The 26,134-nt window shown below is 58.3% G+C and overlaps 2 protein-coding genes across 9 annotated transcripts in view; both read right to left on the reverse strand.

Annotated features, from left to right (window-relative positions):
• Positions 1–259: 259 nt before the first annotated feature.
• Positions 260–24,328, reverse strand: Nr5a1 (nuclear receptor subfamily 5 group A member 1). Of its 4 annotated transcripts, none has more exons than XM_005320948.4 (7): positions 24,187–24,328; positions 20,362–20,478; positions 20,100–20,241; positions 17,503–18,128; positions 10,797–10,916; positions 9,029–9,176; positions 260–1,968 (listed from the first exon to the last, which is right to left on the reverse strand). In XM_005320948.4, exons 2-7 carry the CDS (start codon positions 20,461–20,463, stop codon positions 1,721–1,723), a joined length of 1,386 nt encoding a protein of 461 aa, XP_005321005.1. In that variant the 5' UTR covers positions 20,464–20,478; positions 24,187–24,328; the 3' UTR covers positions 260–1,720. The 4 variants fall into 4 exon arrangements, with proteins under 4 accessions (XP_005321005.1, XP_040142231.1, XP_077904312.1 ...); XM_040286297.2 differs by lacking the exon at positions 24,187–24,328 and adding an exon at positions 23,097–23,232; XM_078048186.1 differs by lacking the exon at positions 24,187–24,328 and adding an exon at positions 21,668–21,789.
• Positions 23,125–26,134, reverse strand: part of Nr6a1 (nuclear receptor subfamily 6 group A member 1) — a 229,022-nt gene continuing 226,012 nt past the window's right edge. For all 5 annotated transcript variants that reach the window (XM_021723529.3, XM_078048188.1, XM_040286303.2 and 2 more), the window contains 2 exons: positions 24,187–24,486; positions 23,125–23,239 (listed from right to left, as the gene is read on the reverse strand). The gene's annotated coding sequence lies outside the window, so the exon portion shown is untranslated. The remainder of the gene's footprint in view (positions 23,240–24,186; positions 24,487–26,134) is intronic.

The following is a 26,134-nucleotide window of genomic DNA, read 5'->3' on the forward strand; positions in this document are numbered from 1 at the left end:
GGGCTGAGCTGGCATGGCAGGGTAGAACCGAGGCGAAGGCTCTAAAAGGCCACAGAATCTTCCAGTCTCCTGGGTACATTGGGAATCCCATGAATGAGATGAGATCCATTCACCCCAATTCCTGCAATTCTTCCTGCCTCCCTAGAGTTTTGAACCAAATGTCATCTGCGTGTCACCTCTATCCCCATCAGAGAACCACCAACCTCAGACCACCCTAACCCACCCAGGAGGCCCTGCTCCAGATGGCAACTGGCCAAGGTGGCTGGAAACTAATGGCAAAATTTATTCCAAGGCTGCCGGGCAGGGGCGGGGTCGTAAGGGCACTTCTTGTTTTGGGGCTGTGGGTCTCCGGCCTTGGCAGGGGCACACGTTTCAGGGGCAGAATGGGACTGAGACAGGGCAGCAGAAGGCAGCGGGTGGGGAAACATCCAGCCTTGTCTGACCGGGCAGGCTCAGCGCAAGCTCAAATGGCGACACGAAAGCAGGACAGACAGTGGGTGTCTAGCCTGGGACAGAGGACAGATGAGGCCTCTCCCTAGCTCCTGGCCCTGGAGAGAATCCTTTGGGAGGCAAGGTAGGAGTCCAGGCAGCTGAGGCCCAGCTTCAAGGGCTGCAGTGAGGCCACAAGGAAAGGGCTCGCTGGCATTGGCCCTGATCCAAAGACCCAGGTGCCCTTCCACCTTCACCTAGACTCCCACCCACAGAGACCCCGAGCCACACAGTGCCTCTGCTCACCTAGTGGGCTGGAGGGCAAGCAACATCTCTTCTCTGTATTGTGGTGGGGCTCAGGACAACCCAGCACCACTGGGTCTTGGTGGAAAGTGTCTAGGGAGAAGGCCTGGGCGGTACTTGGTGCTGATCCCATACCTAGCTCAGTCCCCACATCTGTCCCCTGCCTTCCAGCACACACACCTTTCAAGCAATGTCTAAGAGATTGAGAAGCAAAGAAGGAAAAAACAAAACAGAAAAACCCTCTTAACTACACCCTTGCAGGTTAGTACCAGCCTGGGCTGGCCAGGTGTGGGCAGGACTGGTCTGTTGACTGTACCCAACTCTTCCTGGGTTGGCAGAAGAAGGTCAGAGGGTTAACTGTAACAAAATCCTTTTCCAGTAATGGGTCAGAGACTCCCCTGCAGAAGCCAGATGGGTAGAGGGGTAGGGGAGAGGTCTTTTGTCTCAACCAGTCTCCCAGTGTCCTCTAGGGCCTGCAGCCTCTACCCAACTTAGCAAACTCCATTATCCCTAGTTTACAAATCAGAGGACTTATATCCCCTCTATGGGGGAGCTTTGGAGACCCCCCACCTGCCATCCCTGTTGATGCCTGCTCGCCTTTCCCCCTGCCTCTGATTCTGGCAGAGGGGGAAAGAATGACCTCTGACCTGAGGGACATCAAGGCCCACCAGGGAATCCCGAACCTCCTCCCTGGACAGCCAGCACTTCAGACTCCAGGACAGAAGCTGGGAGCAGGGGGAGGGCGGGGTGGGTAGCAGCCGCCTCCTTGGGGCACTCTGAGTGGCAGGCAAGTGCCAGTGGCTGGTGAGGGCCACCCCATCTCAGCCAGGCCCTGCCCGTCCTTACCCACCACCCCAAACACACAGCTCCAGAGCTTAGGGTCAGGGGCCTACGGGATGGGGCTCCTGGGTTGGCCTAACCGAATAAGCCCTGCAGAGGCGGCGGGTAGCCGTGCCCTCCCGGCCCGCCTGCCCCGGCCCGCCCGGGCTCAAGTCTGCTTGGCCTGCAGCATCTCGATGAGCAGGTTGTTGCGGGGCATCTCGTTGCCCAGGTGCTTATGGTACAGGTACTCCTTGGCCTGCATGCTCAGGGCCCGCACCTCCACCAGGCACAGCAGCAACTGCTGGAACTTGTCCCCGCAGTGTGGGTAGTGGCACAGGGTGTAGTCGAGCAGGGCAGCGTTGGCCTTCTCCTGAGCGTCCTTCACCAGGCTGTGGTTGTTCAGGAACTTCACATCTGCAAAGGGAGGAGCGCGGTCACCCTATGGCCATCCCTGCAGACACATCACTGGCACCAACACACCTTCCCTGTGACCCACCAAGTCATGCGCATCAATGTGGCTGACCAACACCACCATCCTCATCAATCACCCAAACTACATCCCTGTGTTTGTCACCAGTGTGACCGAGGCCACCATCAACAAGCCACAGTCACTGTCACCAACATCGCTGCCTCTGTCATTGCCCTGATGGTCAGGATGGATGTCGATCATCACCAAGACCTTCACCGATCGCTCCCGGGCATCCCTGGGCATGTTATTTAAACCACTCCATTTCCTCATCTATAAAATGAGGGTGACAATGGGACCTGCAAGACTTTGAGAATTTGAGCAGTTGACTTGGGGGAAATGCCTAGGAGAACAGTCACTGGCACAAAGGTCACTGGGTGACCTCCTTATCATGGCCAGGGTCGATACCATTACCATAACTGGCACCATCCCATGGTTAACATGATCATGTCACCTTCATCCCATGGCCATTGCCATCAGCATCACCACACTGCCACTCACCACTGTCACCTCACTGCCACCGTGACCAGAGAGGAGCACTGTGAGTGGAAGGACCCATCTCACAGCTGTGAGGCATGAAAACTGGAAGCCCCTTCCAGAGAACCACGGCATGCTGTGGGTTTACCCTGTGACCACAAAAGAGGCTCAGCAGCCCAAGGAAGGTTTCCTACGGGGCCTTGGGGACATGATGTTCACCACAGCAGTATTTATGGTGGCCAGGAGGTGGCCGGGATGCCGCATGCCAGCCTCACAGGCGAGTAGTATGGGGCACACAGAACCCAGAGCCCAGGGACCGATCTTTAAGAGCATGGAGAGGAAAACAAGGAATGGAGGGGAAGGTCCAAGGGGTCCAGAGGGTGAGGCCGTTTACATCAGTCAAAGATGGTGCTGGGGACGTGGCGCAGCGGTAGAGCACCGGCCCAGCCCGCACGAGGCCCTGGTCTCCTTCCACAATACACAAGAACAGGGACGAACAACATGATCTGCCCTGGACATGAAGGCTGTTTCCCTTGGAGCGAGAGGGACAGCATGCAGGGAGGTTCACTAGTGTATCCCTCCACTTGAGTCACAGGCATATGTCTCTGGAGTGAGGCAGACGAGGGTTCAAACCGAGCCACCATGTTGGAGCAGTGACCCTCCCTTAAAACGCCTTCCTCCTCTCTGCAGGAGCCGTGCCCACCTTGCAGAGGGGTGAGGAAGGCCTGGGAAGGTGTCTTGTGCCCAGGTCCCTCGCCATGGCTCACAGGCCCCTCCACTCCTGGGTAGCATTTCCCGCTGAATTTGCCCTGTCCAGGGGTTCAAGGTCACCAGGAATCCCCGGGATCAGTCCCCAGTCCTCAAATCCTAGCCTGGCCTCCCCTGGGATGTGGCTTCCAGTGGCTCAGAAAATGACCCTCCATCCACTTCCCCGCCCATCACCCCAGCCCTGCTGCTGTGGGGGCGGCCAGCCAGGTGGCATGTGCAGCCCTGGGCCCTCTAATCCCTTTAACACCTGCCGCGCCACGAGAGCTGGACGCTCCTGGCAACCCTGATCCTGGGCCGCCCCCGGTGCGCTTGCCAAGGCCTATGTTGTCCAAAGTTGGATTTAGGGAAACCTGAGCTGGGCCTGGGTCATATGGCAGGATCTGACAGGCCACCATCCTCCATCCTTACCCTGTCCCTCACCTTCCCTCACTAAGCAAGCCAGGGTTCTTTTCTCCCTCCATTCCCAGGACCTCTGTTGGCCCACAAGGCACCTTTGTGTCAATTAGAAAGAAGTCGGCCCTTGTCCATAGAGATGGAGCTAGATTTCAGACCTCCAGTCCTACCCCGCCTCTGTGCCCTTGTGCAGTGAATGACCTGCCCGACTGTACAGAATAGCCTGCACCCTAACCTGGCCGCTCCAGGCCCATCCAAATGTCATGAGAATTCACTCCACTTAGCTGGCCTCCTGGAAGCAGGTGCGTTAGTTTCATCCCTGTCCTAACCTCTTTCAATCCCAGTCCTGTCCCCATCTGCCTTCACTCCCACTATCCCCACAGCTGGGCAAGTCTGACACAGTCTTCTGCCAATTCAGAGTAGTAAGTTGGGATTTCAGAGAAGGATAGGGACCAGCTCAAAGCCACACAGCAGTGAAAGCAGTAAAGGGGCCTAGACGGAAGAGCTGGGGCTGGGAGGACAGGCTAGCATGCTGCAGTGGGGATGGGTGGGAGGGGCCTGGGAGAACCAGGGCCTGGGAGAACCAGGGCCTGGGCTTTACAGGGATTTACTGTTCTCGGCAACACCAAGCCGGGGCGGACTGCAGGGGGTGGGTGCAGAACAAGGACAGGTTTCAGGGACAGCCCCTTGCAGCAGTTCTCTGGTCTCTTGGCTCTTAGGAGGCTGAGACCTCGTATCCCCATAAGGTCAGCTACAAGGGATAGGGGGCACCGTCCTTAATGGCTACAGTCCAAGAGTCTGGATCCAGTGTCCTGGGCACCCAGCCAACACCTTGCGCCCTGACACCTTGCACCAACCTGGGTAATTCTCAGGGAAGGGCACCCCAAGACCAGAGCCTGCATCAAAACCCAGGTCTCTGATTCTCAGGCCTCCTGCTGCGAGGGCTGGGTCCGCCTGGACACTGGGTCCTGGGGAACTGGACATACCTCATGTTCCATCCAACTAGGACCCCATCCAAGCCCTGCTGTCCGGGGCCCCAGGTTTCCCCCAAAGAGGCTGCTCTGGGCTCGAGGACTTGGACAGTCACCCACCTCTCCACTCCCCGGAGTCCCCAGTTTCTAAAATGTTTGTGGTGAAGACTCTAAGGTACCTGACAGAATCAATGTCCCATGAAGAGCTCTCACCCTTCCAACCTTAGACACAAGCAGGAGACAAACAAGTCTGCAGATGTCTCCTTAATGGGTCAGGGGTTCAAAGCCTAGCCCTACAGGCAGCTGGGTGACCTTGGACAAGTCACTTCCCCTCTCTGAACCTCAGTTTCTTGTCATCTGCAAAATGGGGGCAAACTGATCTCTGCTCATGGAGCTCCAAGACCAGACCTCTCCTGTGTATCTGGCCCAGGGCCCTGAGCCTCACAGAGTGGAAGTGACCAGGCTGGAGACAGACCTGTGTCCCTATCCCTGTCCTGCTCAGCTCCCAGCAGTCCTGGAGGTGGGAGGTGGGAGGCAGGAGGGGGCTGGGAGATGGCACCCCCACCTCAGAGAGCAGCCTGCTAGCTCTGCGAGCTCTGGGGCCCCCAGGAGCTCAGAAAAGCCCCCTTTTCACGGTTTAATTGAATATTTGAATAATCCTTTCATTCCAGTGAGGCATAAAGAATGTTGTCCCAATAGCGGTGACTCAGGCAGGCGCCCCCGCGCACAATGGCCCCTCGAGTGGGGCTGCTATTCAGGCCGCCTTTTGTTGGCTCGGAGCAGTGGGTAAATTGCAAACGCTTAAGGGAATGCTGCTGCCGCCGCCTCAATGGAAATCAGGAAATCGAATGTTAGGTCAATCCATTAAGCTTCGATTAAGTCCTCGGCAGAACAATGCCCGCCGGGCCCATCTTCATAAACACTGCGATTGCCAGGAGAGAGGCACTAATTTTAATTAAACCTCCTTACCTGCCTCTGAGCCCGCCCGAGACAGCTATTTAGACGCCAAATGGCACCCTTCTGCAGAGGCAGGCGAGAAGGAGGCGCTGAGGGCCGGCGGTGGGGTGGGTGGGTGGGGGGACAGGCCTCACAAGAGTTCAGGCTACCCAGCCCAGGGAGGTGCTGCGGAGGGTGACGCCCTGCATGCCAGCTGGGAGCCTCCAGAAAAGTGACAGTCCCTCTCTGGCTCCCTTGTGCCCAGCTCTGGTCTGGATGGAATCATAGTCGGAGCTCTCTGTTTCAGACTCGGGGGTCCAAGTCGCCCCAGCCCCAGATCTCACCTCTTGCAGGGATCTGGGCTGCCCACCTGCCATCCTTTCCCCTGCCGCTGCTGAAGGGCTTTGGTGAAATGCAAGTTTGAACCTGTTAGTTCCAGGTACAACCCAACCCAAGGGACCTGGCCTGATGCTCAAGGTCAAACTTACATTTGTCCTCCGCCACAGCCTCTTCGCCCCTGCCCAGTCCCCTAGGCCACAGGGTCCCTTCAGGATTCCTCGTAACCCTCGGGGGGCTGATCCTTCGGTGGGGGATCCTCCAGCCCTGCTTGCTTCCTTTCACCCATCACACTCCTACTCCTCCTGCAAGGCCCCGTCTCAGACACGCCTCACCCGAGAAGGCTTCAGGGATGTCCCCGCTCCATGGAGTCAGCCCAACCCCCATCTCACAGGGCAGCTCCAGTTCTTTCTCCACCTGGAACCTGCTCCCCAAAGGCCTCGTGGCCCCGTGGTCTCCTCCACTGCTCTCCTGCAGGTCCAGGTCCCAGAGCCACCTCCTTCCCCCTCACAGCCCGCTCCTCAGCCCAGTCCTCATCTCTGTGCCCAAAGAGAGTAAGGCCTGAGCCAGACACTCAGATGAAGATGAAGCCTGTGACCTGGGCATCCGCTTCATTCATTTGCTCATTAACTAAGAAGGAGGATTACAGAAGCAATCCGAGTCGCACAGTGGCCACGCCTGTCACCCCAGCCTTGCGGGAGGCTGAGGCACAAGTTTTGAGGCCACCCTCAGCAATTTAGTGAGACCCTGTCTCAAAATAAGAGATCAAAAGAACTTGGGACGAAGCTCAGGTGTAAAGCACCCCTGGGTCAACCCCCAGTACCATTCACATAAAATAAAATAAAAATAAAACACCATACCGGCCCATGCCTCTGAGGGGCAGGCCCAGTGCCGAGCACCTTGGGAAATTCTCTCATTACTTCCTGCAGCAAGACAGGGTAGTCGTGGTGGGCATTTCACAGATGGGGAAATAGAGGCTCAGAGCAGAGAATGACTTGATCAAGGGCATAAAACTGGAGGGACCTGAGTGAAACCCAGCTGGTCCATCCCTACCCCCCTCCCCTGACCACTGCTCACGGACACACACCACACACGCATGCTCACGCTCACAGGTCCCCGCCCCTCCAGCCTCCTGCTGAGCCCTGCAGTCGATCTCGCCCAGTCCCTCAGGCCTCAGCCGCCTCTGGAGGACAGGATGGAGGAGGTGCTCGGCACTCCCAATTCTGGGCACACACCTACCTGGGCCCCAGAACAGAGAGGTGGGCTCTGCCTTGCTCTCTTCCCTACACCTCTGGCTCTCTTCCCTACGCCCCATGGAAGGGGAGTCCTGGATTTACCACGGGGGTGGCCAGAGCTGTGCTGGGCCAGGCAGCCACCCAGGGCTTTGGTGGGAAGCAGGGTTGGGGGCTCTTTAGGGGACACTCAAGGAAAGATAGAGTCCCAAGGAGACTGGTGCAAGAGCCCCCCCCCCTTCTAGCCTTCCCCCAGAACTCTCTCCATGGCCCCTTGATGGCAGTCGGGTCAAGAACTATCACCCAGACTGTCACAGATTCTGGGCTACAATCCTATGTGCCAAGCATGACGTACCCTCCGAGTCCCTCGTGTTCCAAATCTCCCTTCACTCCCCAATCTCACACCAGCTCCTCGTGCCACACGACACCTGAAAACCCAGCCACACAGCTGAGCGTGCAGTCTGCATGTGCAAACTCACACCCACGCACCGCACTCCTGCCTGTCCGCAGCCCACATTACACGGACCCCCAGCCACGCTGTGCCAGTTTTCAGAGCCCTGCAGCAGCTCTCAATGACAAGGTGGTGAGGAGGACGCCCCTGGGGGCAAAGGTAAGACCGAGTGTCCCCCCAGCTGGAGCCAGCCTGGCTAGGCCCCTAAAGCTCCTCTAAGGACTTCCCGATGCAGCTCCTGGGTGGCTGTGGCTGCTCAGGCTTCCGCCCTTCCAGATGACTGTCCTGTAGCCACCCTGCAGAGCCCCGGCTGGCTGCCTGAGAGGGAACCTCTCAGAGAAACCCACCAGCCACCAGCCTGTAGGGCCGGTCAGAAGACCCAGCCCACTGCCCCCCACGCCTTCCCACCTCCTAATCGACTACCTTCTTCTCCTCTGCGCTCCATCACCTCCCACTCCCCCTCCCCTGGGTATGTTATAGACACCCTGTGGCTCTACGGCCAACTTCCCCAGTCAGCCCTCATCCCATGTCAGCTCCTCTGCTATGAGATCCATCTACCCAAAGCATCCCCCAAGTCCCTGCTCAAATGTCCCTCTTTCAGGCATAGCCCTTGCTCCCATCTCCCTGTCCTCACCCTAACTGCAGGGCTGCAGGGTTCTCCCACTCGCTCCTGAGGCAAGGAACACCCCCATGTGCATGTCACTGGCTGCAGGGAAGGCACTGGTGACGGTTCGCTGGGAGCTGGGAGGCCAGAGGGAGCTTGGAGACTGGAGCGGCCCAGTCTGGGCTGTGGTGGGAGGCGAGCTGGTGGGCTGGGCTTGCCCCACCGACCAGCTCCCCACTTTCCTCACCATCTGAGCGCTGGCTTCACATTTCACTGATCATACGAAGCTTTTTGGCTCTTTCCTAGAGAAAGCCAGTTCTGCTAAGCAGGGACTTGGGGATCCTCTTGGCTCAATGTCCTAACCCTAGGCCTTGCGCAGGGCAGATGCTCAGCAAATGCTTGTAGAATGAAGGAATGAGTGGGAGGGGGGTCTGGGCCCCAGAGAGTCAGAGGCAGAATGTGAGCCCCTGTGGACCAGGGAATTAAGGCCCCAGAATGGAAGCCGGGAGTAGAGAGCCGGAACTCCCACAGCATGTTTGCAGGTGGGGACGGACACACACCGGGGGCGGTCAGCCAGGAGTCGCCACATTCTATGAAGGGTCCTTGTCCCATGAAGGGCAAGAATTGGACACTGTCTTGACCTTTGATACTTTCACAGAGAGACAGGTCCAGCAGGGCAGTGCCCATTCCCAGTGCCAACCACTGGCCAGGTGCCCTATACTGAGTATAGGACCCCAAGACCCAATGGTGGCCTCTGTGGCTACAGCGGGGCCCTTGGAGTTGCTCTGCCCACTCACCCCCCACCTCCGCCCTCCACGGCCAAAGCACCCTGCCACTCACCGAGGCTGAGGAGGATGAGGAACTTGAGGCACACAAACTCCTGGCGGTCCAGCTGCAGTGCATGCAGCTGTAGCACCAGCTCTTGCGCCCGCAGCACCAGGCCATGGAGCAGGGAGCCCGCCTGGGCAGCCACTGTGGTCAGCTCCACCTGGGGGGTCGAGAGGGCAGGTCAGGGGCCCTTCAGAGGGGATGGGCCCAGGACAGCGGTTGTGGGGCCTGGGTCAAGCAGCCCTCCTGGGAAGCCAGGAGCCCTCCCAGGCCCACCAGTGTCAAGGACACACCCTTCCCAGTTCTCCTCAACCTGCTGGGCCTGGAGTCGGGGCACCCATGGCCTGCATGCCTTTGATGGCAGCAGGGCAGACACCAGGAAGTGGGTGCCACAGGGGAACTAAAGGTCCTTCATATACAAAGAGCCGCTGCTTGGCCCAGTGGTGCGAACAGATTCCGTGCTCTGTCACAGGGGAGGGCAGTTCTGCCTGAAGCTGTGGACGCGTGCACATGTCCACCCGCCTGCTCTACAAGCTCAGCTCACAGTCACACTCAGACACCTTCACAGGGCGGCCACCAGCTTCATGAAGTGGAGGCAACACTCACTTGCACACACACTCACATGTGCCCTTGGAGGGGCACTCACAGTAACCCACAGCTGCGTGTTGGAGCACGCTCACGTGGTAAGAGACAGAAACAGACGCCCACATGCTTCTGCATGGGATTTGCACAATTAAACACAGGAGGGTGCACACACATGCAGGTCACTCCTGGGACCACAGAGACTTTGGCCCACATACTCACACTCACGTCTCAAACTCCCTCCACCTGCACTCACAGGGGCTCCAAAGTTACCCCTTAGGAGGACATCTCTGTCCCATCCCCCCAGTGGCCTGAGACACCAGGGTGACAAGTGAAGATGAGGACAGAGGTCCTGAGGGGAGGGGGTGAGGAGCAGGACCTCAGTCTCTGTCCCCACCTGTGTTACCCATTAGGCCACTGCTCAGCCCGTGTCCCCACCTGGGGAGTCCTCGTACCACCCGACTGGACCCAGGGCATCAATTTCCTGTCGCCTCTCCTCCTGCCCTCTCTTTCCCCTGCTCCTCCTGGGCTCTTCCTCCTCGGCCCCCCCACTCTGAGCCAGGTGGCTGCCTCCACCTCCTCCACCCTTTTCCCCCTCCCTTTCCTCCTGGGGTCAGTGCGTCCCCCCTCCCGAGGCTCCAGCTCTGTCTTCAGGAGCCTCCGAGCTCCACTTTCCACCCTCTTGTCCCATCTCCCTGCTCTAAGCGGCCAGAGCCCGACTCTGGGCTCCCTGCGGCCTCACTCCACCCTCATTCCTTTATTTGGGATCCGGAGTCTGCGAGGTCTCACCCTCTTATGGCTGGCTCCCAGCAACCCCTCTAGCCTCATCTCTTACCTCCTCCCACCCTGCATGCCCCAACAGCACTTCTGGACCCCCTCTCAGATCCCGTGCCCTGCTGTCCCCCCACCTGTGTGGGAGTGGAGACAGACCCCCCATCACCTCTCACTATTCAATCAATTCTGATTTTTCAAAAATTTATTCTTGAGAGACCCAGTGCCACTGTCCCTTCCTCCTCTGATCGTCCCACATCCTCTAATCTTGTCCCCCAGAGCAGGGCTCCCAGAGGCTGACTCCTTACAAGACCAGGGACAGGGCTGGCCACAGAGAGGCCTGGCCAGGGGATGTCCCCCAAAACGAGGGAAAGGGATGGAATTCAGGGTGTCCAGAGCTCAGAATTCTGAAAGCAGGGTCCGTCACCTCCTGGCCGGTGACCAGCAGGATGCTGCCCTCCTTGCCGTATTGGACCTGGCGGTAGATGTGGTCGAACACCAGCAGCTCACTCCAGCAGTTCTGCAGCAGTGTCATCTGGTCAGCCACCTGCAAGGAAGAGCCGCGTGGGTGTCTGGGGTCCTGCTGGGGACTAGTTAGGGACCTTCCTCTCACCCTTCTCCCCCAACTCTCAGTTCAGAGAATGAACTAGATGTGTGACCCAAAAAAAGTGACCACCTCTCTGTGTCCTGCCTGCCCTTCCCTCTACTGCATCAAGTGTGGCCAAGGTCTAACAATGACAGGGTCCAAGAGAAATGCTTGGGGCTTGGTTGTGCCAGGCTTCAGGCCCCAGCCCTGCCTCTCACACATGGTAGGACCTGATGCAAGTTCCAGGAGCTTTCTGTACTTTGGTTTTCTTTCTTTTTTATTTTTCTGGGGATCAGGGATTGAACCCAGGGGCACTTAACCATTGAACCACACCCTAGCCCATTTTTTATATTTTATTTAGAGACAGGGTCTCGCTGAGTTGCTTAGGGCCTCCATAAATTGCTGAGGCTGACTTTGAACTCTCGATCCTCCTGCCTCAGCCTCCTGAGCCTCTGGGATTACAGGCATGTGCTTGGTTTTCTAATCTATAAAGTGGTCAAGGTACTTAGAAGCTGGTCTGACATGTATTAAACACTCAGTAGATGTTAGTGACAAACGTCCCTGGAGGCGCTCTGTGAAGACACCACTCATCTGAACAGTGTGCCCATATGGCCTGCTGTCAACTCTGGCAGCTACAACTGCTCTCAAAGAGCCAAGGGGAAGAAACAGAGGGCGGCTTCTCCTGGGACTTTTGCAGAGCTTTCAAGCCCAGAAGAGAAAAGTGTTGGCCAGGCCTGGGGACAGATTGGGGAGAGGGCAGGCAGACGGCAACATGTGCAGTAGGAACAGAAGATTCTGAACACCTAGGTGGCAACCGGCACTGAGTCCTCCTTGAGGAGGACAACCCAGGCTTTGGTCCCTCTTGGTATCCACAGTCCCCTCCTGGGACCATCTCTATGGTGAACACAAGCCATGATGATTACCAGTCTCTGCGCTGGGGTCCCACGGCCCTGCGAGGTTGGTGCAGTTGCTACTAGCTTCATGGAGAGACCAAACAGCACAGTGACTTGCCCAAGGTCACCCAGCTCTGTCTGGTTCCAGATCCATGCTCTTCACTACTGGAGTGGGACAAGACCTGACCCTGCTCCCTTGCCATCTAGGGGTTCATGGTCTCTTGTCAACCTCTTACTTCCTCCAAGAAGCCCTCCTCAATCCCTCCTCCCTCCCCAGGGCCCTGCCACCCTCTGGACATAGAATGCGCAACATCTTATGGCTCATGCTCTGCCTTCCCTGATGCCATGAGGCACGGGAAGGCAGGCCTGGTGTCCAGCTCAGCTCTGGGCCCCTCCAGGAGGCCTCAGGAGCAGCTGATAGAACTCTGCCAGACACCCACCCCTCCCCCAAGGAGCCAGGGAGCCCCGGCAAACAACTCTGTCTTCTTGGGGTAGAAGTCCCTCCTCCCTCTGTCACCTCCTCTCCATCCCTGAGGCCTCTGTCCTCAGGCAAACAGGGGGAGAAAGGAGAAGGTAGAACAAGAGGAAAGTGAGGAACTGGACACACAAACAAGGTCTCTTCTCGCACCCCCCTCCCCAGTGCGGGAAGAGAAGAAAGGACCTGGTCTGTGCAGGTCTGTCCTGCTCTGGGCCACCGCCTCCCTTCCTCACCTCATCTCTGGGCCAAGCGCCCACTCTCTCCCTCCTCTCAGAGTTTCATCGCCATCAGAGCAGAGCCCTAGGTGACCTGGGATTGGCCCCACCAGCCATTAGATGGCAGGGGACACCTTCTCCTTCCCTCTCCTCTGGAAGTGGCTGGCCTGTGGAGCCGGGTAGGAGCCTTGCCATCAGTTTCCAAGAAGAAAGCGAAGCTGAGGGAGGGCTTACCATCAGGATCGACCGGCCCTGCCCCAGTGACATCCTGCCCGTGTTGCAGAGAAACAAGCAGGCTTGCCCGAGGTGACGCGTGGGCAGCGGGGCTCTGCCCAGTCGGCCCTACTGGGTCCATCTTCAGGGGCTCTGGGAACTTCTGCCTCAGGCCCAGGTGGGAGAAGTCTGCCCAGGGGTCACACTGGTGTCAGGCAAGGAGCTCTTGAGCCCACTGAGGGTGACCCAGAAGGAGGCCATGCAGGGCTGTGCTCTGCCCCCACCCATTGTGAGTCCCTAAGAGCAGACACCCTTGTGCCCAGATTGAATGAAGGGGGGGGGCGTGGAAGAGAAGAGATAAGGGGGGAATTAGAAGATAAGCAGGCCAAGCTCCAGGGAGAAAGCAAAGGGGTCACAGTGACCTGGCTGGCCCAGATCTGGGAGCAGACTCCAGACCTCAGACCCCAGGGTGGGGGCAGCCCTGCCGAGGGGCCCAGCTGGGAGACAGCAGAGATCAGCTCTCTGATGCCTACACTCCATGCCCCTGCCCCACTACGCGTCCTCTCGCCCTCGTTTACTGCTTTATGAAAGGGAGAAATAATCTTCCCCCTTCAGTTACAGAAAAACCTATGAACATAGCATGGGTCGCAAGGGGTTGTGTGAACCCACTGTCAACTCCCCCAAGGATGCCACTCAAGCTGGGCTCCCACTTACCCCTCGGCCAAGCATTTTCCTGCCAGACTTCCACTTCTTCACTCAGATGGACCAATGGACACATAAAGACACCCAACTCCCAAATGCTCCCCACAATGTGAGCACACATAGGCACACTTGTACATGAGCACACATAGCCACACCTGCACATGGGTACACACACCTCTGTATTTAAAAGAAAACTAGCCGGGTGCGGTGGTGCACACTCTGTAATCCCGGCAGCTCAGGAGGCTGAGGCAGGGGGATCGCAAGTTCAAAGCCAGCCTGAGCAAAAGCGAGGTGCTAAGCAACTCAGTGAGATCCTGTCTCTAAATAAAATACAAAATAGGGCTGGGGATGTGGCCCGGTGGTTGGGTGCCTCTGAGTTCAACCTCTGATACCCCAAAAACAAATAAATAAAAACTTGAGTAAAGCTCCATAAAAAAGCAGGTGGCCAAGAGCCTCACTCAGTCAAGGAGGGCTGGTGTCCCCTCTCCAGAGGTTTCTTCCTAAACTCAAGGTCCCTCCTCCCCTACCCTCTAACCTCCTTTCCACCCTCGGGGCAAGGACATTTGCAGTCCCAGCCTCAGAGTCCCTTACCAGCCTAGCCCATCCATGGGCTCACCAGCCACCCACCCCTCCTGCTCTGGGCAGCCACAAATCTTCCCAGAGCCTTGACACGTTGCAGCCGGCTCTGGAGAAGGGCTATTTATGGGTGCCGGGTGACCTCTCCCCCAGCGGGCCTCCCTCTGGAGCCCCCTGGGGTCTGATCGGTTTGGCAGCCGAAGGCCAGCAGGCTCGGTAATTCTCGGGTGGCTGACATGCCCCAGGCTGGCCTGGCACGCTCCAGGCCAAGTGGTCGGTGGGCCATCGTTTGTCAGCCGAGGACTGACAAGAGTTACTGCAGCTTAAATGAAACCATATATCTGGGCAATTAAATCTGTTGCCAATGGGGGCCTCGGAGCTGGACGTCAAGGGTGAACTGGTGTCAAGATGGGTCATTAGGCACTGTGGCTCCCCTCCCTCTCCCCGGTTCCTGTCTTGCACCCTCGCAGTCTATCCCTCACCGTAACTGTCCAGGGCGGACTGCCTGGCTCCGGACCTGCCCCCACTGCACAGCGGGGAAGGGTGAGTCCCTGCTGCCTTGCAGATAAGAAGCTGCTTTACAAGCCCTGAGCAAGTCTGTAAACACAGTGCTCAGAGGAGCGTGCATTCAGCATCTCTTACTCTGCTCCTCCTGGCCAGGCCTGGAGACCACCTGCAAGTGGGCAGTCAATGGCACAGTGCAGAGAGCAGAAAGGAAGGGCGCTGGGGAGCCCAACGACTGGGTTTCCTGAGCACCAGGTCCTGTGTTGAGGTCTTCACCTACCCAGGCTCACTAAACCCCTATAACCACCCTCCCGGGTAGCTATTACCCACATCCCTCTCCTTTATAAATGAGGAAACTGAGGCCCAGAGAAGCAGAACTGCACAGCTTGGTAGTAAGCCCCCCGAGCCGGGGTCTCTGGTCTTCACTTCTGTGCCACTGTCAGCTCCAACATGCTATGCTTGGGCAAGGTGGGAAAATGGAGACAGAGGGACAGCCAATCAAGTGGGAAAGGGGACAGAGGAGGGAAAGTCCTAGAGGGCACCTGGGATCGTACATACCTGGGCCCCCAGCATCCCTGATGGTTCAGTTAAGACCCCAGGCTTTCCCCTGAGAAGCTGATTGGTCATCTGCATGGAGCCTTGGCTCTGGCTAGGAACCCCTCCCTGGATGTGGGGCCCCAGCCAGTCCTGGATGTCCATCATCTGCTGCCCAAGGGCCCACTCCTGGGTCGGGCTCTGCTGATGCTGCCAGCCCACTTCATGGGGTCACCTGGAATGCCCGGATGTCCTCACACTTTTATGGACTTTCCCCTGGGCTATTCCCATTTCTTGAATGTCCTTAGCATTCTCTGACTTCTTTCTGGAAACCTCTGACTTCCTCAGATGTAGCCATCTTCTCTCTCACTAGACTTCTCAGTCCCTTCCCATCACTCTCAGAGCCCTGGGCACTCTGGGCACTCTGTATTGGCATTATCTATGTGCACTTCTGTCTCTTCCTCTAGCCTGGCAACTTTCTGGGTCCAATTCATTTCAATGTCCCCAACATCCATGATGCCCCAAAGCCATCCCTGGATGGCTCCGTTCCAGAGCCCCTCTTCTGTCTGCTGAGATGTGTTGAATGGTGAATCAAAGGGATACTAGGGCCATTCAGCACCCTTCTGCTTTTCTGCCCACTCACCCCTGGGTTCCGCAAACAGACACCACCCAGGGCCCACTGGAGCAGTGGGAAAGAACTTGATGTGGCAAACTAGAGGTTCTCCAAGGGCTGGGCTAGTGCTTATCTGCAAGGCTCCTTTACAGAGGTAGTCACTGTGGGCCATATTCCTGGGCTCAATACAGAGATTCTGGGAAGGGGAAGCAGGAAGATTTGGGCCATAGAGAAGCCAGAGCAGGAAAAAACACTCAGCAAAGCTGGGACAAAGGCCCTTCCCATCCTGCGTGAAGCCCCGGGAGAGTAGGAAAGCGGCCAGAGGAAGTGCCCTGCCCCTGGATCCAGGCTGGGAATGCTCTGCTGCTCCTCCCTCTGCACAGGGGCTTATGGGAAGCCTGCAGGGGAAGCCAGCAACCAACCCCAGAGTCCTGGGTCCTCATCCCCCAGGGCGTCCAGCCAGGAGCAGAAAGCAGGTGGGAGTATCCCTGCATAAGGTCAGCCCAGAGAGGGCCAGTAGAGGGGACTGGTAGATAGCCCATCCCATGGTAGACCCACTGCATGTCCCAGACCTTGACCATGACAGGCCCTCCACAGTAGAAGCAGGAATCACCACCACAAATTCTTGACTCCCAGATCCCCCTAGGCCCCTAACGCCATGATGCTCCAGAGGCTCTGAGTCCCCATGCCCCACCTTATTCCCATTCCTTGCCAGCCAGGGCAGGCAGTGCCCCCAGCCCATCCGGCCACATCTCCTGGAGGAAGCCCAGGCCTGAGTGGCGTCAGCACTGACAATGCTGCTCAAGGCTGCAGTGGCCCCAGCAGGGAGGGCAAAGGCTCTGCTGTTTATAACCAACCTCAGAACAGCTAGGGGGCTGACTTGGGAAAGGCTGTACCCAGACCAGGGAGAAAGGAACCTTGGCCAGGGTTTCAGGGGTCTCTGGGGAAGCCTCAGATGGAGCCAGGGCATTGGAGGGGCAACTCTCAAGCCTCAGGCCATTCACATCCCTAGGCAAAATGACTGGGAAGTTCTTCCCTATACCTGGCCTCAGTTTTCCTGCTGCTTTTCTGTTTACTTTAGCTTAGGTACCTTAACACCTGGGGGAAAGAAGCCCTTGAGGTAAAAGAAAGCTGCTTCATCTGGCAAGATCACTGACAGGCCCTGGGATCCCCCACCCAATTCCTTCTGCAGGCATACAAACACACAGACACACAGAACCGAGAGGTACAGGGGCAATGATACCTTTCATCTTATTTAGGGTGGAGGAGGGCCCACAGGTATCCAAAACTCAGACACTAAGAGCCCATCCATGGCATATGCAACTGGTGGGGATTGGTAGCCTCCCTGAATGGGATGACAGGATGGGCTGGACCCCCTCCTGGCATTGGCCTGGGGGCATACGAAGACCCAGTTAGTATTTTGAGGGAGTCCAAGGCCTCTGAGAAAGCAGGAAATGCCTCCAGAAAACCCAGACTGGGAGAGAAACAGCCTCAGACTGAAGAGGCTGGAAAAACACAGAGGAGCAAAGAGACTACAGGCCTGGGGGTGCAGGGGGACATTAGCATGAGACAGAGACTGTGAGAGACAGAGACTTAGAAAACAAGGCCAGGGAGGGGAGGGAGTGAGCAGGAGTGAGGGACACTCAGGAGGATGTGGTAGACCAGAAATGATCCTTAATGTCCCCATGGGAACCTCCATGTCCTAACATTGCCTAAAACCAGTGGGCAGGATGGACCACTCAGGGGGCCACCAGGACAGAGGTCCAGGCAGCCTGGAGGCCACACCAGAGCCACAGCCAGCGGCGGAGGAGGCACTCACCTCCAGCTCCTTGAACACCATACATCTGCGAGCCCAGTCCACGATGGAGATGAAGGTCTGGTCAGCCATCCTGCACAGGAGGCCGAAGGGTGCTGGCTGGTCGGGGCGGCCTTTGGCAGGTTCCTGCAGGCAGCCTACGATGCGTGCCCGCACCTGGTCCTCATCGGGCTCCAGCTGCAGCAGCTGTAGGATGAGCTCGGGCACACTGGGCCCTCCAGAGAAGGGCTCTGGGTAGCCATAGGGCGGCCCAGGCTGCGGGGGACTGGCGTAGGGTTCTGGATACTCAGACTTAATGGCACGGCCAGGGAAGGCAGGGTAGAGGTAGCCGGCCAGTGGCCCATGGGTGCTGGGCATGGCCATGGGCAGTGCTGAGGCTCCAAAGTCGCCCAGTGGCCCAGTGGGTGGACCAGAGGCCAGGCCCTTAGGCTCAGGTGCGTGCAGGCTGGGGGTCAGCATGTAGTCCGGTGGGGGAGGGGGTGGCGGAGGCACCCCCATTGGGGGCCCTGTCTCCAGCTTGAAGCCATTGGCCCGAATCTGTGCCTTCTTCTGCTGCTTCAGGGCCCGGTCCCGCTTGTACATGGGCCCAAACTTGTTCCGGCCGCCCCGCATACGGTCAGCGCGCACGGCTGTGGGCAGGGGCAGAGGGTCAGGCTCCCCCCTCCATGCCACCTTCTATGCTGCTCTATCCTGAGCTAACTGTGTCCTTCCCCTGCCCAACAGCCTTTCATGACTTCCACAGGGGAAGACAATCATCTTAGCCTGGCATTCAAGGTCCTGCTCAATTTTCCAGGTTATCCCTCAGGGGATCAAGTGTCCCTTCCACTTCACCTTACTCACCTCAGCAGACACTGCTGCTCGGCTTGACACTTTTCCCTCAGCCTCCACCCTGCTCCCCATCTTTAATAGTCCTTCTTCCTCAAAGCCTTTTCTTTCTCTTGTGCTTGCCAAACACCCAGCCTCAATGTCACCACCTCCAAGAAGTGTTCCTAGATTTGCCCAGGCAGACTCTCCTGTCCTTGGCCCCACAGTCCCATCCCTGGCCCACTCTTATCATGCTGAGCGTACCATGCCATATGCCCTACGCTGGGAGGTCCTGGGGACTCAGCTCTTAGTCTCTTGGTTCAGATGCCCAGTGCTGGGCCTGACAGGGAGACAGTAATAGGAAGGGGACCCTGTGAGTCTTCCTCACAGCTGGATGCCCAATACGGACTAAATCCCAGACTCTTTGAACCCCAGTGGCAAGATGACTTGGGTTTCCCCTACTGACTCTGAATGTGAAGGCGGATTTAGGGGTTGCTGGCTCTGTGATGGAGGCAGGGACCTCTCTTGCTAACCAGATGTTCCTCTGTCTAGCCAAGAATGTGTCACCAGCCAGACTCAACAGGTGCATCTCTGCAGCTGGAGTGTGGCCCCCCCCTGCTTAGACAGGACCCCAGCCCAGGCTCTAGGAGAAGGAAGAGATCAGGAGACAGAGGGCAGTGCTTAGCAGGAATGGAACATACGTCTTCCTGCCATACTTTCAGGCAGGCTGCCCTGTGGGCTTCGGCTGCCAGCAACAACCAGCTATTCTGGCCCCTCAGGACTTGGAGCTAGGGATGTAGGCTCTTGGGACAGGGCAGGGTATTCCCTCCCCCCGCCCCCCGAAGCTAGGAGCTGTAGAACATGTGGTCTGCAGCTCTCAGAGCCTCTGGGGGTGGGGGCTTCTCCTTGTTCAGAAACTTCAGCCAACAGCTGCTGGCTGGGCACATAGCCCAGCTGGGGCCATGGGGTAGAAGCTACTCATGTCCACCCTTGGGTCTCTCCTTCTGGGACATCTTTTTTCCTCTCTGGACTGCAATGGGGGTAGGGGTGGGGGCAGAAGAGTCCTTCGTCCCCTGGGGAAATTGTTACCTACTCCTCACCCCTCTCAGGGCTGGCTAGGAACAAGATAGGAAGGAATCTAACCCTCTGGAGTGAAAAAACCCAGTGATCCCTGGGTGATGGTGGATAAATAAAAGGAGAAGGCATAAGAATAAAATAACAATAGCAATAATAGCTAACCTGTGAGTGTTTACTGTGTACCAGGCACCTTAGACTTTCCGTAACTTCTCTCAAACCTCACACTAACTCAGGGAGGGAGGGAGGCACTACTATTAATCCCACTTTAAAGTTGAGGAATCTGTAGATCATCGAAGTTAAGGAATTTAACCCAGTGCCTGTAAGTGGTGTCACTGGATCTCGAACCAGACAAGGGCATTGAAAGCCTTGACTCTAGCTGGGGTGGGGGCTGGAGCTTCTTCAGGGGGAGAAGCACTGCTGGGGCTCTGACTATGTTGGGGACCCTGGGCTGCCGAAAGGGCGTCTCCCTGGAGTTGAGTTTAACGCAACCCTGGCTGGTTCTGCATGAACTCCCTCCCCCAGGACTTAAGCCCAACCCCCGCCTGTCCCCTCACTCCCTTGAAGAGACCAGACCCTAAGTCAGGCTAGGGGCCAATCGCCTGGCCCCTAAAACTTCGAGAAGGCCAGTGATGTCCTCTCTTCAGCTACCTTTCCCAGCCCCACCCTCTGCTCCCTCGGGCGGTCAGAAGTCAGGGGTCGGAGTCCCGCGGGGCGCGCACCTTCCAGGCGCATCCCCACCGTCAGGCACTTCTGGAAGCGGCAGAAGGGACAGCGCTTGCGCTGCGTCTTGTCGATCTTGCAGCTCTGGCTCTCGGTGCACGTGTAGTGCTTGTTGTTCTGCACAGTGCGCTTGAAGAAGCCCTGAAAGAGAGGGGAGTCAGCGTGGGAGCGATGGACCCTCTGCCCAGAGCGCGCGCCGGCCTCCGCCGCGCCCTACACACCCTTGCCGCCCGCCTGCAGACTCACCGCTCACGCGCTCACCTTGCAGCTCTCGCACGTGAGCAGCCCGTAGTGGTATCCGGACACTTTGTCCCCACACACTGGGCACAGCTCATCCAGGTCCTCGTCGTACGAATAGTCCATGCCCGCGGCGTCCGCCTGAGGAGAGAGGAGAGGGTCACCACGGGCCGACGGCGAGGGGCTGCGGCTGGTCTGGCCAGGCGGATCTCGCACCCCGCGGCAGCCGCACCCACAGCGCCCGCTGCGGTACCCCTGGCCGCGTCCAGGTGAATGGGGCGGCGGCAGGACCCACTGCAGCGCTCAGGTGGTCGCGCAGCATGGGCCCAGCCCGAGTGTGGGTCCCACGCTCCCGCAGCGCGGCTCCTCCCGCGCCGCCGCTGCCGCGCCCGATCCCGGACCCTCGGATTCGATGCGCTTCGATCCGGATTCGTTTGTCTGAGAACAAAACCCCGATTCTGAGAAAAGGAGACAGGCTTCGGCGCGGGTGAAACAGGAGCCAGGGAGCCCGGGCAGAGTGGGGCGAGCGGCCCGGGTGTGCTGGGAACCCGACAGAGACGAAGGAGGCAGAGACAGTCTGGGAGAGACAGAGAGACCCGCCGGAACCAGCGCGATACCCCGACCGACGCTGATCACGTAGAGAGAACCCGGGCGACGGGGACACACCGATGCCGAGTCAGGAAAAAAGCCTAGGGAGACGAGATAGATAGAGAGATGATAGATGGATGGAAGGATGGATGGATGGATAACGAAAGAGACCGAATCACAGACACCGAGAGAGAGAGGCCCAGAGACAACCCGGGAGAAACACTTGCACAGTCGGAGAGACAGTGATAGACAAGAGACAGACCGAGAGACGAGAGACACCGGGGAGACGGGGCAGAGAGAGTGACAGAGACGCGGAGAGAAAACCTGGGGAGACCGAGGCGCCCAGCAAGAGGGTCGGGGACCTGGAGACGCGCCGGAACCCGGAGCCGAGCTCCGAGGCGTGGCCCCGCAGCGTCGGACCGCCAGGGGCCCGCGTCCAGAGGTGCGGAAAACCACTGCGCCAGGGACCGAGAGCCCGAAAGCGCTGAGCTGCCCGGGACTGCGGGCCAGGGGAGACAAAGCCCGTGGCAGCGACGGCAACCAGAGGCGCGGCTTGCGCGGCCGAAACCGAGTCGTCGGACGGAGAGACGGCGAAGAGGGCGCGGCGGAGACCGCCGGCGCCGGGCGCGGAGACCTCGGGCGGAGGTCCCGTAGGCTCCGGGAGGCCGGGCCGGAGATGGGGGTGACCTCGGGCGGAGAGTCAGAGTCCCAAAGAGGGAGCGCGACGGCGGCCGGCGCCCACCTCGCGGCTCCTGCGAGCAGCGCTCCGCGTCCAGCCCGCGCGGAGACCTGCACCTCCCGGCCGCGCCGCCGCCGGCGATGAGCCGCACCCGGGCGCAGCGCCGCCCGCCCGCGATGACGGCCGCTCGGGCCGGGGGCGGGGAGGCGGGGGCGCGGGGCTGGCTGCGCTGGGCCTCGGCGCTCCCCCCACCGCCTCCCCGCCCCCGCCGCCTCCGGGGCCGCTCGAGGCGCACCTGGGACCCAGGCCCCTCTGCCGCCACTGCGCGCTGCGCGAACCCGCCGCGCTGGGCCAGGGGCCGGGCGCTCTATATGGGCGCGTGCGGTATCCGGGGGCGGAGGCCCGGCGCGCGTCCTCCCCTCAGCCCGGCCTGCGCCCTGCCCTCCCTCCAGCTTGCTCGTGGCTTCACCCTCATCCTCTCGGGCCCCCCATCCCCAGCCAGGCCCCCAGAAGCTCGCGAGCTACGAGAGAACGGCGGAGTCCCAGCGCCCCAGAATCCAGACAGGTGTCGAGCGCCGAGGTGCCTCTGGCGGTGGGAGGAGGCGAGCTCCTGTTTGCAAGTCCAGCTTAGTCGTGGCCAGGGCCAAGCTGGGGACGCTGGTGGTTCTGCAGCTTGGAAGTGGGTAAGGGCGAGCGTGGGGGCCTGTGGCCAAGGCATTAGTTCAAGGCTAGAAACCTTCTGGTGTTTGCCCTGCCACATTTCCTCACTTGGGCGGTAAGTAACCTTCTTCAGTCCTCAGTTTCCTCATCTGTGAAGTGGGATGATGACGGGTCTTTCTGGAGGGTGGTTGTAAGGATGAACCGAAATGCAGCTGGCGAAGCACAAGCCCGGCATGGCGGTGTCTCTACAACGCCCAGCGGGAGACCTGGGGCAATCCCCTTCTCTGTGAACCTCAGTTTGCCTGCAGGAAATGGGAATCTTGGGAATGCACTTCTGCGAGATTCCAAGGTCTGGTGAGCACTCAGAGCCTCCAAGGGCGCGGGGGCTGGGAAAGCGGAGCTGGAGGTGGGCGACAGGCACCCCCACACCCATTGGAGCTCTAGCCCAGGCAGAGGGCAGAGGAAGAGAGCTGGTGGAAGCCTGGGGGACAAAGGAAGCCCTGGCCGGGATGGGCAGATCAATTGCTCAGGGTTGGGGAACTCCACGGGGCCGCTCCCGTTATCAGGTGAAGAAACTGAAGCAGGAGGGAGAAAGAGGCCTGCACGAAGCCTGCCCCTGGCCCCTCTGGCACCTGGGGTCTGAGGCTGGGGACCCTGAGGCCAGAAAGCTGCAGCTTCAAGCGAGGAAGACCGAAAATTGCATTGGCAGAGATGCTACCGGCCAAAAAGTTTCAGGGCCACTACAGCGGCCTCAGGTTCCTGCAGGAGCTGGCACCATGGTCCTGAGAGCCTAGGCCTGAAGCCCATGCAGACCACCCCTCGCCTTGCTCACCCCGCAGAGTGAGGAGCAGAGTCTGCGGTCGGCTTGCCAGCAAGTCACTTCATTCATCTGAGCCTCAGTTTCTCCGTATGTAATAAGGAAAGCCCGGCCCTCCAGATGGAGTGCTGTAGTTTCCATCAGATTCCATGGACAATCTTGGTGCGGAGGGAGGAGAGAGAGCCAGAGAGGAGTTAGTGGTAGATCCCCACCTTGAGCCCCTGAGAAACTGCAGTCTGTGTCGGGCCTAGAGGCCAGAGGTGGGGGTTTAGGGGGGCTTTTCTGCCTCTGAACAACCTCCACTCAGAGAGAAGCCCTCTGCCCTCTGGCAGTGGAACTCGGCAGCACCCACCAGGCTGCAGGGAGTGGAGGGGAGTGGGGGATGGGCTCCTCAGGGGTAGTGGGCTTCTGTCGGGTAGAGCCCACCTGGGCTGCTGAGGAAGGCCCAGCAGCATAGCGCAGTCTGGGCTGGGGGCTGGGGGGGTGGGAGGCTGGGCTCTGAGCCAGCTCTCCCCTTCTGCCTCCATCTTAGCCCCCCTCCCCCTGGGCTCTACTACCTCAGGCTGGGAGCTGGTGGCTCACTGCACCCACCCTGCCCCTGCCCCATGTAGGAACTCACAGCCTGTTACCCACCTACCCAGGAAAGCAAAATAGACCCTGTGCCAGCCGCAGAACCTGGACTGACAAACACTGGAGACAGACTCACACATACACAGAGGCTCAGAGACCTCCATAGAGACCATACAGACACCCAGACAGGAGACCCAGAGACCCAAGACAGGCCCAGAGACCTCACAAGACCCTCAGACTGCTAGGCTCCCACCAACACACCGATGTGAACACCCGGTCAACACTAGATAGCGGGACACCCACAGACCCCACAGCGCTTGTCGCCATAGGCCTGGCTCCTCCCATCAGCGGCCCAGGGAAGAAGAGAGGGTATCTTACTGAGGGGGGGAGGTCTAGAGAGACCTCTAGCCCCTTCCCCACCCAGAGAAGTGAGCACTGGTCACTCCACAGAGCAAGTTGTGGCCGGCCTGGGCCACAGGGAGGCACTGAGGAGGGAGGCTGGCCATTAGAGGCCTGGGCCCAGGCCCTCACTTACGGAGCGGAAGAAGAGTTCTCAAGCCGGATGAGGGTGGACAGTGGGCACCAGGGTCGGGGGGAGGCTCTGGAAGCCCAGGTGAGGCAGTGTTGACGGTGGGCACGCAGGAACTCCTTCACACCACTGCGGGCGGCGGGCGGTCGGCAAGCTGGCCCTGTCCGTTCGTCCTCCTCCTCCTCCCCGCCCTGGGGGGGGCCACCAGAGGCCCAATTGGTCTCTGCCCCCACGTGACTCTGCAGGCCTCCTCTCTCCTCCTTTGTTGGTGTTTCTCTTCATTTAGGTCTATTTTTTTCTCTTCTCCTAAAAGAAAAAAAAAATACCCCTATCTATCTGGGGGCCGCGGGTGGGGGTGGAGGCCAAGGTACTCTAGAGGCCTTGGCCAGCTGGCCGTTCCAGGCCGCTGTGGGAGCCCAGAGGCAGGGACCCCACGTAAGCGGGTAGGCAGCCCGCTTGTTAGTGACTGGGTGGGAGTGGGATCTGATTTATGAGCTCCTTCCCCACCCTGCCTGCAGCCTGGCCTCTCTCCCCTTGAATGGCTTCCTCTCTGGGTCCCGGCCTGGCGCGGTCCAGCTTGGTCCAGACATGGGAGCAGAGTCAGCATGGGCCAGTGTCAGGTAGCGGCATGGACCACTTGACCAGGTAGATAGACAAGATAGACCAGGTGGGCAGCAGCTCCCGTCTGGTCTTTACTCTTCTAGAAGATGGAGGAAGGAAGACGGGCTGGAAGGCAAGCAGAGGAGCTGACTGAACACCTTTCAGTTTGATGTCACCCCTAAATGTTCTCATCTACCGTGAGCCACGGGTATTCCCCGTCGAAAGCTGGGGAGACTGAGGTGGGGCTGAGACTGCTTTGGGGGCCAAGTAATTGGCTCCAGTGACCCTGGGATGGTCTGGTTTGATAACTAGGCTAGAAAAGGGCAGAGTAGGGGGAAGGCCAGGCCTCCCCATACAGCCTGGAAGTCCCTGTCTACTCTCCAGGCAGGTCCTGCACTGTCCTGGTCCTGTCAGGCCCAGATTGCTGGGCCCTGCACCTGTCCCAGATATGACACGTTCTTCTGTGCATTCCTCCTTCTTCTCAGGATGACGGCATGCTCCAAGGGCCAGGCATCTTTGCAGGCACAGGTCATAGTTAAGAACAGGGACGAAGCCTCTATCCTCAGAGGATTTACCTTCCAGCCTCTGTTCTGGTGGGTGGGGAGGGGCACAGGGCACCCCAGGGCAATCATGGCTGGGAACTCCCTCCATGCTCCTTCCATCTTCATTTGAAAAAATGGGCAAATCATGCCAGGTACCTCTCTTACCTGGCTTGAAAGGGGTAAGAGAAGGATGAGGGGGATTTTTCGGAGCCAACTATATTTAAAACTGAGTGTGTCTTTTCCTTATTATTCCTGTCATTAAAAAAAAATGTGAACACATAATTTTAATGACAGTCATAACTTATTCTGAGTACATATATTCTAATTCTACCTACATCATAACTGATTCCTTAACATGCATGACCACATGTCTTTTTCACCATAAATGTTCTTACAGGAGATACTTCCCTTGCCTATGTCTGGAACCTAAAACTAATCCTCCATTTTACTTTATTTCATTTCATTTTATTCCTAATTTTATTTTTAATTTTTTTCCTATTTCAATGCAAGGATTTTTTTTTTTTTAATTTTGTTTTGTTTTGTTTTTGTTTTTTGGTTTTTTGGGTACTGGGGATTGAATTTAGGGCCATTTAACCACCAAGCCACATCCCCAGCCCTATTTTGCATTTTATTTAGAGACAGGATCTCACTGAGTTGCTTAGTGATCTTTCTGCCTCCACCTCCCAAGCCACCTTGGGGATTATGCGTGTGTAATCCCAGGGGCTGCCTCCCTCCCTCCCTTCCTCCTCCTCCTCCTCCTCCTCCTCCTTTTTTTTTTTTTTTTTTTTTTTTTAGTACCAGGGATTGAACCC

The sequence above is a fragment of the Ictidomys tridecemlineatus genome, chromosome 4 (assembly GCF_052094955.1).
Source record: "Ictidomys tridecemlineatus isolate mIctTri1 chromosome 4, mIctTri1.hap1, whole genome shotgun sequence".
In the NCBI taxonomy this organism is placed as follows: domain Eukaryota; kingdom Metazoa; phylum Chordata; class Mammalia; order Rodentia; family Sciuridae; genus Ictidomys; species Ictidomys tridecemlineatus.

Coding starts and splice junctions, on each gene's coding strand:
- Nr5a1 (XM_040286297.2), bottom strand. CDS start 23,222: ATGGAAACTACAGCACTCCATCTGGAGGGCCGGGCTTTCCTTATTACA. Junction 10,917..17,502: donor TGGTGTTCAAGGAGCTGGAG/GTGAGTGCCTCC, acceptor TCTTCCTTGCAG/GTGGCTGACCAGATGACACT. Junction 9,177..10,796: donor TGCTGGTCACCGGCCAGGAG/GTGACGGACCCT, acceptor TCGACCCCCCAG/GTGGAGCTGACCACAGTGGC.